We start from the raw sequence: 17,825 nt of genomic DNA, 5'->3' as shown, positions 1-17,825 counted from the left end.
ATTATTGCTCTATGGCTGTGATATCGCTCCCTCCTGGGAGCGGAAAGAGGGGCGCTGAGGGTGCGTAGCGAACATCATGAGCATGCCAGCTCGATCCCATGGTACGATAGCAGCTGGCATGAAACACTGTAAATGTGTCCTTATACAGTACTACAGAGGGAAGAACGGCAATCTTATTATTTATATGAAAATCATACATCTCCCAAACATTTCCTGTACAGAATTACTCAAACAAGCAACTACAGAAAGACAAACACGAGTGGAACGGATTGTCTGTCCAGTTCACGACGTCAATCCCATCCCAGATACTGTCAGTACTTGAGGCATTCTAGGCGGCGGACGTAGCGGTCGGGGTGATTGAACCCTCGTCGTCGTCCCCGAACGCAGTGTTGTTCTCGGTTTCGTCCTCAACACTACTGTCTGACGATGACACGCTGCCTGCCGGAAGGCTAGGGGACGATTCGCTCGGTATCAATGTCTCCGCGTCTACCAAGGGGTGAGGTGTCCGAATGAGTATGTTATCAGAGAAGGCGCGCCGGCAAAAACCACGTACCTAGACCCAGACCCTGCTGCTCCATCGCCTGTTCGTCCAAAGCATCATCATGTCCACCCGCCCCGTTATACTTCTCGTCACTGTTGCTCACAGCCTCATCCACATTCTTCCCAATCGCCCGCTCCACAGCCCTCGCATAATCCTCATCATCCTGCCTCTCATCCTCGCTGTCAACATCCGCCGTTTCCCAATCCACGCGGGTGCGCGCAATCGCCTCCATCATGGCGCCCCACTCATGTTTGGGGCCGAGCCGGCTCACGAGGTCATCCAAGGCGTCGTGGTCCCAGTCGCAGTCGCCCGGACAGTCTTTGCCGTTGTGGTAGCCTGGGTAGGCTTCGGTGTTTACTTGTCCGGATGACTTGTGAATGGTGGAGGTAGTTGAGCGGTTAAGCTCGTCCGCTTCGGGCAATCGTCCGGACTTGACGCATCTGGATAGCGACCACGATCAATCAGCACTACGGGAAAAGATTGAGCTGTGGACACGGTCCTCGCTCATGACTTACTCGCGAAACTCGTCAAGTACACCATCCCACACTCGCTTCTCGCTGCGTTCCACTTCCTCTTCTGTGACTCCAAGGACATAGCCAGCCACATCTCTCATCTCCTCAATCATCAGTCCACCAAAGTCAACTACATCCTTCCCCGCGTATTTGTTGAGACTTCCGTCCAAGATCCCTCCAACAAGCTCGTTCAATCCGCCGTTTTCAAGACGGTGGACCGCAGGATGCTCGTTGAGAGAATCGAGCACGGCGACTTTGACGCCCTTAAGGTGCGCAGGTGTGAAGTGCATTTCAGGGATACGGGATATTTGTCGAACAAGCTTGTCCTGTTATTCAAGATGAATCCGGTCATCTTTATAGACTGAAGGTGTGATGATATTGTATGTCGTACCTGAATGAGGGCCTCCAATTGGTGTAGACCATTTACTTCTGACCCATTCTTTCCTGACGGCCAGCTCATTGCAGGAACGGGATTCTGACGCTCCCATTCCAAAGACGGCATAGAGCCTTCCATGTTCACTTTCTCGGGTGATTGTTGACCGACATTGCGTGAAGGAGATGGGGCCATTGACTGCAAACTATTTGTGTGAGGATGGTGACTCGTCAGATTCTGACATATAATAAAATGAACCCACCCTGTCTCTCCTTCGGTGTTCCTTCGAGCTCGAGAGGACGGTGTGCGGACCGGAGCGAGAAAAGTCAAGACTGGGAGCTCGGTTCGATGTCCTGTCACGCCACCTTGACGAAGCCTCGCTCCCGCTTGAAACCCCGTCGTCTCCATCATTGACGTCCACTTCGCTCGCCACGCTGTCTGAATCCTTTTCATTATTATCAATGCATTGCTCGGCCAATTCATCCAGTGACATCAGCAGCTTCTGACGGGCATAGGAGGTGCTCAGTTTCGCCGCGTTTCTGAACAGCTGGAGCAAGAAGTAGGGCTCAGTGCCTTGTTTGGAGATAAGGTCAGCTGCAGAGTCGTAGAGCTTGTCTTTGGATTGTTCAAAGAGCCTAGAAGAAGAAAGGATCAGGAGATGGCAGCCATGAAAGCGATGGAAGGATCGATTGGCAAAGCCGGGATCACGTGCTTCACGGTGGTACGCACCCTTGCAATCTGCTAGCATCACGGTCCACGAGATTCCTGCTTCGCTTAGTATTGCTCTGACGCCGCTTCGACAAATGCCGCTCAGCCCTCTTCTCAATCATCGTGCGAATATCAATCTCATCCACTTTGGCGCTCTCGACCCATGCTGCGGTCTCATGTTCTGGACGTGCGGTGCTTCCGGTCGGGTAGGAGCGTTTGGTGCTTTTCTGAGGTCGTTCTGCCAAACGCTGGGTCTGCCTTCCGGCAGGCGACGTGCTGCGGGGAGGGCTTCGCGAAGTGATGCTTTCTCTGAATTGTTGACGGGTGCGAGTTTGGATCGACGCAATGCCGGGAAGACTCAGGCTGCGCGAAGCGAATGCTGGCTGCTGATGAGTTTCTTGCGGCTTCGCGGTTTCAGGTGCTGCCCCTGCCTGAATACGTGGATACTCCATCGCGGGCAGAGCCCCAGTTTGCATCTGATCCCCAACAGCTTGTCGCAGAAAGTCGACTTTGCCCTTCACGGCCTGCAGTTCACTCATCTGATGCTGCAGACGGTCCAGAAGGGCAATCATCTGCTGCTTCTGCTCACCGGTAGCAAATGCGGCAGCTCGTTTGATCACTTCCATCTGGGAAAGCAGATCCTCCATCCCATGTTCGATGTGGTCGGCATCTTCACGGCTTTGGTTTTCAAACGCCCGCATTCCATCGGTATTGCGGACAACAGAGGGTTGATATCCGATGGAGACATTCTGCGACGCGTTTCGCTGTTGCTGACCGCGTTCGTCGGGCCGGACCGTTAGTTGCAGCGACTCCCTGAACTTGTCATCCGTGGATGCCTGCTCCAACCGTTCGCGAACTGAACAATCAACGAGACGTCCGATCAGATCCTCCGTGTTAACTGCCCTTCGAGGTGGCTGCTGCCTTTCTGTCTCCCCGCCAAACATGCCATTGAATGGGTTTGTACTTGCTTTGGTGCGTTCAGATGCGGCTGCTGTAGAATTGAAGATTGCTGTCGGACCCCTGGCCGCGTTCTGAGCAACCGCTTGGCTTTGCGCCTCGAGGAGCTTCTTATACTCCTGAAGCATCAGCAGATGATGCTGTAGCTTTTGAATCTCCTCGCGCTGCTCCATGAAGCTAAACTCGGACTTCAGGTACAGATCATCCACTGGTGAAGTCTGAGAAAGCTGTTCGACAGCTTGCTCTCTTTCGAAGGGTGAGAAATCTCCCAAGACTTGGTTACTAGATTCGCTTCTCGAGTCGGGCTCTTCAGCTTGGACGGAGCTGGGCTTGGAGTCTAACCTTGTGTATGCGTACTCCTGTCGCTTGGGCTGGCGTGATGCACTCCCATCGATGCTCTCACGATTGGTCCCCAGGGGTGTAAAGGGGTACCCGGCGGTAGGCGAAACACTTCCAGGACTTCGAGCGGAGGCAGGACCTGAGTTATTCTGGACTTGCTCAGTGCTGTGCTCCCTGTTCTCCTGTAGATGTTGCAGGATGTCGCGCAGATCATCCTCCTCCCCGTCGCCGGTGATATTTCCTAAGGTTCTCAATACATCCAGTTCACGGCTGGAAAAAGAAGACGTTGGGATGCGGCACAGAAATTTCTTCACGTTGATGCGCTCAGCACAGTACCTCTGCAAAGATTCGGCAAGCTGCTCACGTATAAACTGCAGGCCCATGCGCTTGCTGCTTGAGAAAGACCATCAGTCCACTTTTCGTAGATCGAAAACTACCAAGAAGCGAGTTCAAGAGCCCACCTCTGCATATCTTTTAGTAGCTCCCGAGTTTCCTGAAAGTCACGCAGCTGCAAAAGCTGTTCCTCTCTCAACAGCGAAAGAGGGCCGGAAGCGGTATCGCCCGGAACTTGGGTAAGTTGCATATCCTCGGGCGAATCAGCTTCGGTCCCAGCAGCGACATCTTTTGAGGGCAACAGCTCCTCGGCCGATGGGGCCAACAGCGGCATGGCCTCCGTAATTGACCCGAGGCTTTTGGCTCCCGCAAAGGGGCTGCTGCCCTCCTGGAGCGGTTCCGGAGTAGCAGCGCTGATCATCGTGCGTCGGTTGAAGGTATGAACTTGCCCTTTCCGTAGGGGTCTTTACTTGGGGAAGGGGAAGGAGGCGAGGAAGATTCAATCGGACGAACGCGTAGCCAAAAACAAGGAGACGCGTGCATTTTCGGACACCTTCCCCATCACACTGAGCGGCTTACTGCTGCCGCCAGGGAAACGTATGTGCTCTGCGACATAGGGAAGGTCATCATTAACCACCGTAACATTACCGTGCAGGAATGGAACCGTTCTGGAGTTACAGCGGAGGAGGGCGATGAGGAGTTTGCGGGATTCCACAATGATGAAGCTCAGGTTTCCTTGGATTAGTGTTTTTGTTTGTTTTTGTTGTAACAATAAAGAAAGTAATGAGACAATTTCGAAGAACAGCCTCTTGCGCACATTATGTACTACAATTGTTGGGGGTCTGTGTCCATATTCACAAAACGCAGGGGGTTCAAAGATGGGGGATGGTACAGTTGAGCAGCTGCCTGGCAACGGCGCAAACGTATGTGAGCGCTGAGCTGTTGTGCGGTAGCATTCGTCAACATGTCCCTCGTCCCCCTAGACTACGGCTCCTCTTCAGCCGACTCAGACTCAGAGTCAGAAGCCAGCTATATCCCCACTCCTGAGTTACCACAACAACAACAGCAACCATCCTCGTCAAAACCACCACCCTCCCTCTTCGCAAACCTCCCTCCTCCATCCTCACGCCAAACGAACGCACTTCCACCACAACCATCCTGAAACCTATTCGCAGCTCTCCCGCCACCCCGCTCAGCATCCTCCTCCTCCACCACCAACCCACCAAAACGACCAAACGCCGACTCTGCAGACCGCGACGCGAAACGAGGGAAGAGTGTGAAGATTTATATCGACCTGCCTCGTGTTGGGGATGACGAGGATGGCGACGCAAAGGGAGGGAAGGGAGTGACGCGGGGGAAAAGTAATGTGCTGCTAAACTATCACTTCACCAACGGTGACCCCAGGTTTCCCGACGACCCACCCAGCGGTGTCCCCGCCGAACCACCCAAGTCCGCTAGGGCGCCTTTCCAAAGATCCAGGACCTTCTTGGCGGCTCTCTTTTGGTGAGCGACATGTTCGTCCACTCTCATCGCAATCTCGCGGTCCTGCTGCTGGGCGTAGGCGGGGAATCGAGCTTTTAGTGTGTCGGTGGTTGATCGCAGCTGTGTACGAATTTCTTGCTCGACTTGCTTCGTCTACATTGAGGAAGTATCGTTTCCAGTACAGAAAAGACCATGAGTGATGCAGATCCTCAATGAACCTCCCTCAAGTAATTTCGCATTCACAAATCATACCACTGTCAGGTCCTTCAAAGAAACATCAACCTTCTCCTGCGCAATCTTACTCGCGCCTCGTAACCTGTCCATGGCTACCAACTTCTTTTGCGTTGCTTTACATGCGTTCTCATAGTCCTGTAAGATGTCAAGACGATGTTGCAAAGCCTGCTGCGCTTGACTGGTCTGCTGCGTGAGCCGCTTCCATTCGTCTGTCTGCGGATGGAGGAGGAGGGTCGCCTGTTGCGGAAATGCGATGAAAGAATCGTGAGCGGATCGAATCTTTCGCAACGAGTGCATAAACAAATGAGATAGAGACATAACGTACGTGATCGGATTGGAGTCTCTCGTGGACGAGGAAAGCTTTGCCGACGCATTTGAATGCTCTACAGGAGTTAATCACGGGTACCGGGCAGCCTGTGCGCATAGAATCTACTTCCAAACGCCGCTTACCTGGCGAGCGCCCTGTCCTCATTTGAAGATGCAGCGGCCGTCAGCTGCGTTCCGATCTCTCCGGACGCCTTGCTCAGATCTACGTGTCATTCCATCAGAGACGTTCAGTAACCCTTGACTCTGGCGCCCTGGCCTTAACATACCCTTCCCATTTCGCCCCGTCCTTTCGACAGTGCGCGCCACGGCCGCCAGCGCCGCCTCCATTCCGCTGACAGCGGCCTTAGCGTTGTCGAAGAACACGTCGACTTCCTTCACCGCGCCGCCACCGAATGGACGGAGGCTGCGTGAGGATGACGAGGAAGTTGTCGGTTTTTTGTTTGTGTTGGTATTTGGGGAGACAAACTGGAGATGAAATGGGTCAGCAGAGTTGCAATTCTCAATAAAGTAGGTAGCAAAGGAGACAGAGTCCCGTCGTTGCCACAGACCGTGCAGTCACAGGGATGGCAGAGCTTGAGCCATTGTTCACTAACTAGACGGGTCCACAACCGACCCCTTGCCGTACCGCTACCAAAGCACACTCCCGTCTGCGACTCACCTCAAAATCACTTTCCAAGAACAATCTCACAGTATCATCCGCCCTCATGCAGCCGACATCCAAACAGCCCTGCAAAAACTCCGTCATCCTCGTTCTTATCTTCTCTCTCTCGTCGACCGCCCACTTGTAATCGTCGTACTCCATCCATAATAGTGACGATGGCGGCGGGATGTGAGGGATGTATTGTGGGTAGGTGTTGGTGAGGTAGGCATAGAGCCGATCGATCTCCACGGACAGTCGGGTGCAAGTGAATTTGGGGCGTGCATAATATGGATGCGTTGTCTAGGTGTGATAGACATGGAGATGAAACATCAAGCGTAAGCGACCCTTCATCGACGTTATTCAAGAAGCTTCCTCTTGCACACCGTGCCCACAAATCGTAGTCGGGATGTGAAGTTCCTGGTGCAACAACCTTCCCACTACCTAGTGCGCCACGCCCAAACGGGCCAAACCCTTTCCAGCAGGCCATCATGTTATTCCTGTATCACCACCCACCTCAACTTGAATATGGTACACGGCGACCTTGCTAGTCACCGAAACCTCAACAACCTTGACGGTGACATCACCATCTTGATCTCCCTCTCCCCCTTGTGCGTCCGATCCTTTGCCGCGGCCGCCGTCGGCTCGTCGTATTGGTGGTGGCGAGACCGACAGCGGCCGGACGGTGATGTTTGGTGTAGAGCCTGAGTGTCGTCCTCGCGGTGGGGTGCTCGTGCCGCTGTTGCTGTTGATCTTATGGCTGCTCATTTTGCGGACCAAACGCGGAGCCACTTGCGAGACTTGCGTTTGCGACTGCTCGAAGGCGCACGCTTACCGCACAAACAAACAATGTTCCCAACAGTGTTTTCACATTCAAGTGCCTCGCGAGTCGCGGACTCCCTGGCTGCAGGCATAAAAGCTGCAGGCATAACCGCTGCAGGCATCACCTAACAGTACTTCCGTCCTCTTCAAGGTAATGGGATCTGCATTCTCGCCCCCAGCCCTACCCACTCACTCATTCTATCAACCGAAAAAAAAGGATTCCGTCAGCGTGGAGAAGTGGGCCGCCTTACAAGCTGAGTTACCAAAGATCGAGGCGCATTACATCTACTTTCTCAATGAGCTTTCGCCTTACATCTTGTCCCGCATCAAAAAGCGGGCAAAGGAACTACGCGTGCCTACTATTTCACAAGTGGAGTTTGGGGACCTAGCTGCAGACGACTCCTTCGCCAGCAACATCACTGCGACATGGGATGACTTTGCCAATAAATTCCACCGTGATAACAATAAATCAAAATTCACATACGGAATCTGGTTCCCAGTCTCCGACAATACAGGCAAGCTGAAGAGCAAGGCGGATGGATTTGCCTGTCAGGGTGGAGTCTTTGTGAATGCAGACTACCGCATGTACGTGGACTTTGATGCATGCGACGGCATAGTTGAGATTGTTTGGCGAGGGTCTGAGGATGCACACGCAACCACGTCGTCCGACCGAGGCGACGACTCCAATCGCCTCGGGACCTCTGTTCAAGTTAACGAGAAGCTGGCAAAACGTGTGGAACGATTGTTGCAGCTGCGGGAGGAGGGTCTCGATGTCGCGGGACGCATCCGTGGGTTTGCGGAGACTTTAGAACGATTGGAACGCTGATTCTGATTTGTACTTCGCTTAGCTTTACATATGTATATGTGTTTTGATAAGGGTACGCCGGTCGTGATGTCTTTTCCGTGTGCGCCTCGGTGGAGTGACGGAAATGACCCGTAGGATCTCAGTGCGCTATCTGTATGTACGTATCCTTTTGGGGACAGCAGCAGCAGAGTTACCTGGTGCGCCGGTGTCAACGTCCATATTGTCGTCTTCTTCCTCATCTTCTCCCTCGTCCTCATCTCTATGTCCATTATCAGATCTTCCACCAGGGGAAGCAGATCCTCCGCGACTACCCCGAAGGCTCCTCGAAGTCCTGCGACATACAGTACTTGGCCTGTTCGCCGGTTTGTTTTTAAGTTTTGGGAGGTCAGGAAAACAGGGAACGCGTTCTTGCCGCGCGTTACATAAGGCGCGAGGAGAGAAGCGAGGAGGAGAACCCTAGTTCATGAGTCGAGAGATCCAAGTGAACAAACACACCACCTCCTGGGTGTCTCCTGTAGGAGACCACAGGGGATGCCTGGTTGGGCCCATTACATCGGCGAATGCCTGGATCTGGAGAACACGATCTGCGTTACGTCTCCAGTTGAACGCGGTACTTGACGCACACTGATCTTAAACGCTCGCTAGAACGCTTTCATTAGCGTTTCATTACCTTTGGCTGTTCCATGCTGGATTAGTGTGGCCTACCTGATCCAAGGAATGAGATTGGGTGTGCATTCAGCGGCTGTATGTACATCGCATCCAAAACGAGGGAGAATTAAAGCGCGAAGATGTATGGGAAGACGATCCGCCTGGCACCGACCAGAAGAGCGCTCCCCAGTGCATTAGGTTCTCGAATGAGCTTGAAGAGTACTCTCTCGAGTACTGTACAGTCCCTACCAAGCCGGGCGTACATGTATAAGCGAAGGTTGGGATTCATCCCTAGTTGTGCGAACCAGTGCATGTCCAGCCAGGCGGACACGGCCTGCGCGTCTCCCCTCGTTGCTCCTTCCTCCCCGTTTCGCACAGCACACAACCTCACTTCCGTTCCCAAGGCATTTGGTGTTATTCCCACCCAACACTCCACTTGCCCTTTTGAACAAACCCAGGAAACAGTGCTCCGTCTTTAGTCCCTTCGCCATGTCGTCCCGCAGAAGCACTCGGAAGCGCAAGAGCTATACTTCCGCCCCCGCTGCTGCTGATATCAGGTATGTACAATGGGCGAGGGAATGGTTGAGATGAACTACCGATGGCATGCGGCCAAGCACAGGAGGGGCGCCGACGACTGGAGGGGCGGTCTGGGCTCCTTGAGGCCATTTCCAACGTCACTAACAGACTCTTTTGGAATTCTTCCACATCTCCCAGCTCCGCCTGGTATGTCGGCTACGCAGAGGATGGCGAGTCCGTCGAAGCCATCATGCAAAAGTTCCAGGAGCTCGAACGCATGCAGATGGAGTTATCCGCCCAAGGCTCCAGTTCAACCGTCTCAACGACGACCCCGCAAGTTCCTTCCTCCTCTTCCTCGACTCCCCTTACCACCACCACCCCCGACGCGGCTCCAACGCCCATGGATACCGACCCGACCACGAGCACCTCGTCCCCCGTCTTAACCACCGACGACATTCACCAGATGCAACTACACGCGACAAACACGGACTCGACATCAACCTCCTTCACGCAGGAGCAGCTGGAGGAACTGTTCAAGCGCACGTCGGGGTTCACGGTGCGCCAGGCGGCGATGAATGTGGATGTGGAGGAACTGGATGATATGGAGCTGTGGAGGATGGAGATTGAGGGGGGGGAAGATGAGGAGTGGGGTGGGGAGATTGAGTGAGTTGTGTTCAGATTGTCGTTCGGCTTGATGGCTGGGCCGCATCGGAATGACTCACATTATTCTTTTGGCAGCGAGGAACATATAGCGTCGGAAGACGAATTCTGGGACGACGAGGAGTTTGGCGCACCGGCGCGCAGAGCAGTTCGTCGTGTGGCCGGTGCTGGTGGCGGCGGCGGCGGATCGCGGTCACGAGCGGTGGATAGGGAGAGTCTGATTGCGCGGTACAAGGTGATGCAGGTGCAGATGCAGGACCGGCATGGGAATTTCTTTGTGATGAAGAAACGGGTTTGGTGAGTTGGAGACGAGGAGTGTACGGGTACTAGGGCATGGTGTTTCTCACAGCTGTTGCTGACACGTGTTGTCGATTGCATTGACAGCACGGTCGACCCAACTCTGCCAACATACGTCCGTATCCCCCCAGCACCCATCCCTCGCTCATGGGTCAAGCTGATCGCTCCGTACGTGCCGCCGGTCGTAGACGTGCCTGGCAGCAGGTAAGCACTTCAGGCAACTTCAATTCGCACTAAGATGCATCCCGGGAAGAAGCCTCATCGAATATTTGCTCTGAAAGGTACTTTGAACACCCCGACATCCTCGGGTTCGACTACAAGCAGCTTGGAAACAGGTTCCAGGTCATCCATATGGATCCCCCGTTTTTGTTGCCGGGGGAGGAACCCACGCCGGGGAAGATTAGTGTTGAGGAATTCGTAAGTTGGGGTGTGAGGCTGTTGCGCTTGGAACCCTGATTCGAACGATGAACCCCCCTCCCCCACCACAGAGCACCCTCCCCATCCCCGCCCTCCTACCGACGGGTTTCCTCTTCATCTGGGCAGAAAAGGAGCTGACACCCCACATCATCACGACCGCAACGCGGAAATGGGGCTTCCGCTACGTGGAGAATTTCGCGTGGATCAAACGCGAACGCAATAATGAGATTGCGAGAGGCCCCGGACGGTATTTTAGACGGAGTAAAGTGACGTGTTTGATTTTGAGGAGGGAGGAGAAGGTGCGTCTCTGTCGTGTGTGTATGGATGTATGATCTTCCACAATTGATATGTGTCTGTGAACATTTGGGTTCGTTTTGTTACGCACCAGCCGGGCGACGTCGAACTCCGCCACCAACGTTCACCCGACTGCGAGTTTGATTTCATCAAGCCCTGCATCACCACTCAATTAACAGAACAAAAACCAGAATTCATCTACAAGGTGATCGAAACACTCCTCCCACAGGCTGTGTATGGGGCGGTTGACAAGGATGGGAGTGGGGAGGGGAAGAGGAGGAATTTGGAAGGGGAGAGGATGTTGAGTTTGTGAGTTTTCTGTTTTGTTTTTTTGGGGGGGCCGGGGCCGTGAGGAAGTGGGGGACTGACTGACTGGCTTACTTTTTCTCTGCAGGTGGGATGTGAAGGGACATCGACGAAAAGGGTGGACTACTGTCGTGCAGGCGCCTGTGGGGATAGATCTAGAAGGGGACGCGGGGCCGGTGGGGAAGTAGGTGGGTTGAGTGCGGTGTACAGAAGGCAGAGATGGCAGACTTGAACTCTTCTAGCATGGTGTAGGGGACATTGGCCGCACAGCAGACGAGCGGTCGAGGAAGAGACGGACGCTTTTGGTCTTTCGGGTATATACTGTATATATATGCTTAGAATATATGCAGATAACAAGTGTCCACATTAGATTCCGTTTGATGGAGTAGGGGCTTTTTTCCTGAGAAAGATTGAGGGCAGTTTGCATTATGTACAGTTCAGCGCACCTTGTGCCGCAATACTGACGGGAGGTATCTTCGCCTATCACATAACCGAACACTTATCCTTCTTCCCCGCCTGCCCCGCATGCTTCGGCGCCTCCTGCTGCTTCCCACCCCTCCCCTGCGCCTTTGCCTGACTCTGCCCCTTCCGCTGACTCCCATCCTGCCGCTGCCGTTGCTGTGCTTGTTGCTGTTGCTGTTGGAACTGTTGACTGCTAGCAGCCGCCTCATCCTCCTCCCTCTGCAACGCCATCGCCAGCGCCAAATCCGCGTTCCCCTCCCCACCACCACCATCAGCCACACCATCCTCCCCCTGTTGCAGTGGTACGTGACCGGCATGTTGCGTATGATGAAACGGCTGGAAGAACCCATCCAGGAACGCCGAATCCCCATCCACGGCATCCATCGTCTCCCACACCGCGCCGTCCACGTCCGCAAAGCCCTGGTCGGTGATGAGTGTATACAGGGCCGTCGTCTGCGGTTCGCCATTCCCTTCATCCTTGGCTTTTCCCTTCCCCAGCACAGGCGGCGGGTGAACACGCTTGTAGAGGGTTGCAAAGTGGTTGTTGCGGAAAAGCACGCTGAGGGAATTGGGCGGGAGGGAGTCCGTGAGGGATTGGAGGCCGTGGTAGGTGAGTTGGGAAGCCGTGGAGGTGAGGAAGGATTGGCAGACGAGGGCAGTGTGGAGGGTTTCTGGGGTGGGTGGGGCGGGTGCGGGTGCGGGTGAGTTTGTATTATCCCCCTTCCCATCAGCAACAGCATCCCCAGCTACAATCCTCTCCACAACCGCGTTATAGCTCCCACACTCGCCCACGACGACACGGTACGTCTCCTCGTCCTGCGGGTCGACTGTCCACCCGTGGCACAGGGTGATGCGGAACAGATCAAAGATAAGTAAAGCGGGCGTGACTTCGAATGCAAAGGGGGTGTCGAAGCGGACGTTCACGTCGAGGCCTTTTTGGAGAGTGGGGATGAGGTGTAAGACGTCGGTGAGGTTTTGGGAGAAGTCGGTTGCGCGGGGGGTTGATGGAGATGCAGCTGTTGATTCTCCGGGTGTCTCGGTGGACATCTCCGGCGGCCCGTTGGCTGTGGGTGATGTATCCGGTAACCGACACATGACCCACTCTCCGATCAACTGGGCGATGTACTCGAAATCCACCTCTGACCTCGTTCCGTTGATCTCAATGTCCCCGCGGAGGAGCAGGACGTTGCAGAGCGCAATGAGGGGACAAGGGCCGTTGGCGTTTTGGGTGAGGATTTGCAGTTGGCGGGGGATGTTGGTGCGCGGGTCTAGGTAGGTGATGCGTTTGAGGCGGTAGGATGTATCGATGGCAGCTGCTGGTGGAGGGGCAGCGGGGGCGGAGGAGGGTGGGGAGGAGATGGCGGCCTGTACGGATGGGATGGCAGCTGCGGATGGGGATGCCTCTGTGGTATGCACGGGTGCGTCGTCGGAAGCTATGTTCGGTACCGGTGTCCCGCTGGCTTCCGCTTTATTGCCATTGGTCTCTGCGGGAGCATCCACTGTTGGTTCTTCCTGCCTCGACTCACCATCCCCGTTGTCCTTCCCCATTTCCTGCTGCAACTGTGTGTTTGAAAGTTCTATATTGGAACAAGACCACCGTATGTCAGCGATCAGTCCATCTCATCGCGACATGACACTCCCAACGCGTACGGCTCGTACGGTCCGCTATGGCGATGGGACACCCTCAGATTCTCCGCGAGCCCCTAGCAGGACCTTACCTTTGTGGCCGTGAACCAAGTGGTCCTCTTTTCCGAGGGCGGGCATGCTTTGCGCGACTGACGGGGCGAACGTGGGTTGCTCCTCGTGTTTCTGGGATATTTCTTTTGACATGAGAGCTACGAGAGGGAGATGATTTCGTTTGTCCCCGGGGGCAATGACGTTTGAGGATGGGGTAAGTGGAAAGTGATGGAAGCCGGTTGCATTGTTGTGTGATGGCCAGCAGTGCGGCCTCTTGCGCGTCCCCGACTCCCCAGGCGTCGCCCGTCGCCCTTCGGTTTTCAATGTTTCAAAATGGCCAATTCTCATATATGTGGTGTGAGTGAATTAATTCTCTTCTAACCATGAAGTCTAATAGACTCCAACCATTCGATATCGCTAACCGAAAAATGATAGGTTTTCCGATAGAACAACCTTTACGGCCGCTATCCGAGGGCAGTCAAGAAGGCACTTCCCGCCTGATTGAGGTCGTTACCATCTCGACGATCTGGCCTACGAAGTGCTCCGGCACCGCGTCCATGCTCAGCACCTCGAAGTGTTTTCCATTCGCCTCAGTATACCGCTGTCGGAACAAGTTGGTCATCTGGGGTGCCGCTCCGGGGATAGTGAAGTTCCACTCTCTTCTTCTCCGCTAATAGGGTGATGAGATGTTTACCCAGTCGTCCCTCAGGATCTGCATTCGGAAACTTGTCGATGTTGCGATACTGATATTCTGCAAACAAAGATCACTAACGTACCAAATACATATACACTGAGGGCAAACAGAATGTGCAGATGAGATATATTTGCCCATGAGGAGGTGCATCACCAAAGTGTATCAAAAGCCGTACTTTGCTGTTCCAGTTCAAGTGACTGGCAGCGCCTTCTAGGCCCGCAAGCACATCTTCGGCGTAATCGTAGCCATCCTGCACCACGATCGTGTTGATGGCCTCCTTGAACCCTTCCACATCGGTTGTAAAGTCCAGTGTGAAGGGAAGACGATTTCGTTCGTACTCCCCAGCACTTTTGTGATCAAAATAGCCCGCAAACCCAACCTTCACCGTCCATCCAGGGTACGATTGGAGCGTTTCATCTACGATGGCTCTAATCTGTTCTGTAACAGCCGACAGCTGAGGGCGCATTGAACACGTGCAGTCCATCAGGAAGCCAAGGTCCACCGTCTCCGAGACTAATTGTTTTTGCGCCCGTAATCGTTCACGGACAGAGCCACGAATTAAGTGCAGTCCTGGGCTTCCCGGGCTTGAACGCACAGAAGCAGTCCGGTCACTGGCCTGTGAACTCGGTGCACGCGCGGGTTGGTCAGCCAGCCTACTAGAACTCTCCGATGTCTGCGCCTGCCCACCGGCAAGAACTAACCCATTACCGGTGGACACTGCAACGCTCCTGGTATGATGCAAAGCAACGTTAACTAGCTCGTCTTTTTGGCCAGAACGGTTCTAGTTCTAGAAGCGGGCATCACATACTGTCGGTGATCGTGATATGTGATGGCTAGGACACGTCTTGCCGGCGTATCTGCAATGATACTACTGTAATGCGGCCGCGCTGGTGAGCAGGTGCAACTATAAGCGTGGGTGTGTATCGCATACCTGCTATTCTGGTAGCTCATATCTCCGTAGACTCCGTGGAGATGGGATGACGAGAGCGTCGGAGTTACAGGAGCGACGAGGAAGAGTAGACGGTGGAGACCTGGGTGGAGACTGGAGGATGGCGGACCTGGGATGGAGTCAGAAGTGGGATGTATGTATGTACTGTATTCCGACTAATACAGAACTGGGAGAATATGGCGAAACGGTTTTTTTGGGGCATTGGCCGGTTTCATCGGTCTACACAGGCTGGTTCTGACCACAGTGCACTTTTCCTTTCCTTTTCTGCTTTGTCCCTCGAGCTTCCCCTCTCGCTCGTACTGACCATACCAATCTCGAACGCACGTTCCTCATTGCCCCTTCCACTGGTAAGTATTAGCCTTTCCATTTCTCAAACCCGTTTCTGCGCAGGTCAAAAACGGCAAGGTCGATCTCCGCGTCGAAGGCAAGTTAGTCTGCTGGGACACTCGGTGAGGTCCCTGGGACGACTTCGCGGCTTGCACAGGTGCAACTGGTGCGCGACCTCCGTCGAGATGCGCGTAGGAAACGGGTTAAAATCCATTCATTCATGCACCGTTATTATCTTCGAGTTGCGCCGGAGCTGGTTCTGGCCATTTAGTTTTCTGTCTTTTCCAGCTTCACGTAGCTTCTCACTTTCGATTCGGGCCCTTCCATTTGTCGGCGATACGGAGAGACAGGCGAAAATGAAACGACCACTTCCCCCGTGTGACTTTCCGAAGAGAGTCCCATTCCTGAACTTCCCGCCTCCTCGGATGAACTTCAGATTTTCCAGTCTCAAGAGTCCAAACGCCGAGGAGCCACTGTTAGACCGGCTACAATCGACCTTTTTTTTGGAGTTCGCTGAGTGCTCGTTTGTTCCTCGACCTCTGTGGCCGCGAGCGAAGCGTTGGGTCCCGCTATGCGTGAGGCGTGCAGAACGGTCAGCTATTCCCTGGCCAGCGGGCATTCGGCAACGAATTTGGGTTCCCAACCCATATCCGCGAGTGCCTCGCACTGGCTCCCAGTGATCTATTGGTAGTGGCGGAGCTCCAACTTCGCGCAAAGATGCGGCTTTGCGATGCCACCTGCGTGCGCCAAGCAATTGAAAGTCGAAAAGCGCTGTCTGTCCGTCGTTCATGAAGGGCGATTCCCAGTGTATCCGAAGTGCGTTAATGTCGTCAACCCTGAAGGAACCTGAGAACCTTGGCCTAAAACTCCCGACGCGAAGGCTGTGATGCCAAACGGAGCGGGACTCGACTTACAACAAATATGGAGTACGTGCGCGCAACGACTTTGGGCAGTTGCTTCATGTTGTAAGGCTTCGTCCCGACAGCAGTCTTATCGACATTCCAGTGGTGTTCCAAGGTTGAATTTGAAGCTTGGAGTCACAACTTCTGTCCGATCCCACCGCAGAGATGGCTTTTAGGTTTGTCTCGCAAATGACGTAGCTCGCTGACGCGTAGAAGTACGAGTCGGTGTGAGGCTTGGCCGAGAGAAGGCCAGCCAAGACGCCCAGAGCTCAATTCATCAAGAGTTGGCCTGTGGGCTGGCCGGCCATGGACTTGGATCCTGGACTCGAACATCGAGCACCATGAATCATGATGACATCGCAGGGACTGGATCTGGACGTTGAGCGCGCACCGAAGTGATGTGTGGGGCAGACTTGATGTGTGGGGGAGACTGGGAACCCTTCGCCCCTGTTTATGACCGCAAGCCAATAATGACCTCATGGGATGTCTAAACGTCCCTGGTCTTGCATGTGGGACAGCATATAAAAGGACGAAGGACCCTTTGTTCGTCCTCTTCCAAAAGTATCGAGATATTGCCTCATCCTTTGCGATTCAAACACCCCAACATACGAAGCAAACATGTCTCCATCTGCATCGGACTCGGCAACAGCCACTCTGCGCAACATCAAGCAACGAGGCACCGAAGCCGTCCACGACCCACAGCGCGCTTTGCACGATGTCGCCGTGAAGGTGAAGACGGCCGAAAAGGCCGTACAGGGAGCTTACATGTACCCTGTCAGCGGCGTGCTCTACTTTGCCAACCACACTGATCTCGTCAAGCCCATCGCCGGTGTGCTCGCCAAGAGTGCACTGACGAGCTTGGGTATTACCGCCCTGATGTTCTTCTTTACCGTGAGTACCGTCGTGTTTTTGAGTTTGAGGTGTTGCAAACTCTCATACTGATCTCCTTCCTTTCATCCCACCAACAGTTCCTCCCACAAATGGCCTTCCTCTCTCTCATCGCCACCCCATTCCTCGGCATCCCCGCCGCCATCGTCCTGGTCCTCGTTGAATCATGGCTCCTGATCAACGTGGTCGTAAAGGCCATCTTCATCGGTCCTCTCCAGGACGACCTGTTCGACCGTGTCCTCGCCGCCGAAGGCCACAAAGATCTGGTCGCCCAAGGCAAAACCCGCTTGACTCCCTCCGGCCCCCACGCCCACGTCGCCAAGGCCATCCGCAAGCGCATGGACCGGTTCTCACCCGCCGCAATGCTGCAGTTCCTCATGACCCTCCCTCTCACCTTCATCCCCGTCATCGGACCCGTCTCCTTCTTCGTGATCAACGGCAAGAAGATGGGAGCGAGCTTCCACACTCGTTACTTTGCACTCAAGGGATGGAACGCCCAGCAGGTTGAGCAGTTCCAGAAGTCCCGTGGACCCGCATACACCGCGTTCGGAGTCGTCGCTTTGGCGTTGCAGCTCATTCCCGTGGTCGGTGTCTTCTTCACAGCCACGTCGACCGTCGGAGCCGCGATCTGGGCTGCGGACTTGGAGAGGCATGGGGAGACCACGGGCATGCCCGCGATGACGCAGCAAGCTGCCGAGTCGGCGGTGAAGCAGCTGCA

The 17,825-nt window shown here is 54.4% G+C and overlaps 7 protein-coding genes across 7 annotated transcripts; 3 read left to right on the top strand and 4 right to left on the bottom strand.

Moving 5' to 3' along the window:
- Positions 1–157: 157 nt before the first annotated feature.
- EV422DRAFT_513088 (uncharacterized protein) lies at positions 158–4,302 on the bottom strand. The gene is made up of 8 exons (XM_053069130.1): positions 3,892–4,302; positions 3,767–3,820; positions 2,156–3,700; positions 1,689–2,061; positions 1,445–1,624; positions 1,057–1,379; positions 554–981; positions 158–486 (listed from the first exon to the last, which is right to left on the bottom strand). Exons 1-8 carry the CDS (start codon positions 4,182–4,184, stop codon positions 329–331), a joined length of 3,354 nt encoding a protein of 1,117 aa, XP_052930467.1. The 5' UTR covers positions 4,185–4,302; the 3' UTR covers positions 158–328.
- An 841-nt stretch (positions 4,303–5,143) lies between these two features.
- EV422DRAFT_502907 (uncharacterized protein) lies at positions 5,144–7,211 on the bottom strand (the record flags this gene model as incomplete). Its single annotated transcript, XM_053068308.1, has 7 exons — positions 5,144–5,398; positions 5,498–5,758; positions 5,805–5,862; positions 5,930–6,008; positions 6,073–6,271; positions 6,465–6,746; positions 6,960–7,211. 7 exons carry the CDS (start codon positions 7,209–7,211, stop codon positions 5,144–5,146), a joined length of 1,386 nt encoding a protein of 461 aa, XP_052930466.1.
- A 1,823-nt stretch (positions 7,212–9,034) lies between these two features.
- EV422DRAFT_513071 (uncharacterized protein) lies at positions 9,035–11,524 on the top strand. The gene is made up of 8 exons (XM_053069129.1): positions 9,035–9,275; positions 9,433–9,897; positions 9,973–10,191; positions 10,279–10,395; positions 10,473–10,608; positions 10,680–10,907; positions 10,997–11,211; positions 11,297–11,524. Exons 1-8 carry the CDS (start codon positions 9,208–9,210, stop codon positions 11,394–11,396), a joined length of 1,548 nt encoding a protein of 515 aa, XP_052930465.1. The 5' UTR covers positions 9,035–9,207; the 3' UTR covers positions 11,397–11,524.
- An 8-nt stretch (positions 11,525–11,532) lies between these two features.
- EV422DRAFT_513067 (uncharacterized protein) lies at positions 11,533–13,664 on the bottom strand. The gene is made up of 2 exons (XM_053069128.1): positions 13,389–13,664; positions 11,533–13,247 (listed from the first exon to the last, which is right to left on the bottom strand). The coding sequence occupies exons 1-2, from the start codon at positions 13,498–13,500 to the stop codon at positions 11,692–11,694; spliced, it is 1,668 nt and encodes a 555-aa protein (XP_052930464.1). The 5' UTR covers positions 13,501–13,664; the 3' UTR covers positions 11,533–11,691.
- Positions 13,665–14,068: 404 nt separating this feature from the next.
- Positions 14,069–14,823, bottom strand: EV422DRAFT_31912 (uncharacterized protein). Its single transcript, XM_053066262.1, has one exon. It carries the CDS (start codon positions 14,523–14,525, stop codon positions 14,115–14,117), a length of 411 nt encoding a protein of 136 aa, XP_052930463.1. The 5' UTR covers positions 14,526–14,823; the 3' UTR covers positions 14,069–14,114.
- EV422DRAFT_31925 (uncharacterized protein) lies at positions 14,644–16,100 on the top strand. The gene has a single exon (XM_053066263.1). It carries the CDS (start codon positions 15,122–15,124, stop codon positions 15,995–15,997), a length of 876 nt encoding a protein of 291 aa, XP_052930462.1. The 5' UTR covers positions 14,644–15,121; the 3' UTR covers positions 15,998–16,100.
- Positions 16,101–16,957: 857 nt separating this feature from the next.
- On the top strand, positions 16,958–17,757 carry EV422DRAFT_483138 (uncharacterized protein; the record flags this gene model as incomplete). The annotated part of the gene is made up of 2 exons (XM_053067332.1): positions 16,958–17,110; positions 17,188–17,757. Coding segments are annotated over 2 exons (723 nt in total), but the record flags the coding sequence as incomplete, so codon positions are not given.
- Between the last annotated feature and the right edge of the window lie 68 nt (positions 17,758–17,825).

The sequence above is a fragment of the Fimicolochytrium jonesii genome (assembly GCF_025526975.1).
Source record: "Fimicolochytrium jonesii strain JEL569 chromosome Unknown EV422scaffold_1, whole genome shotgun sequence".
Lineage (NCBI taxonomy): Eukaryota > Fungi > Chytridiomycota > Chytridiomycetes > Spizellomycetales > Powellomycetaceae > Fimicolochytrium > Fimicolochytrium jonesii.
This window is presented reverse-complemented; position numbering and strand designations above follow the sequence as displayed.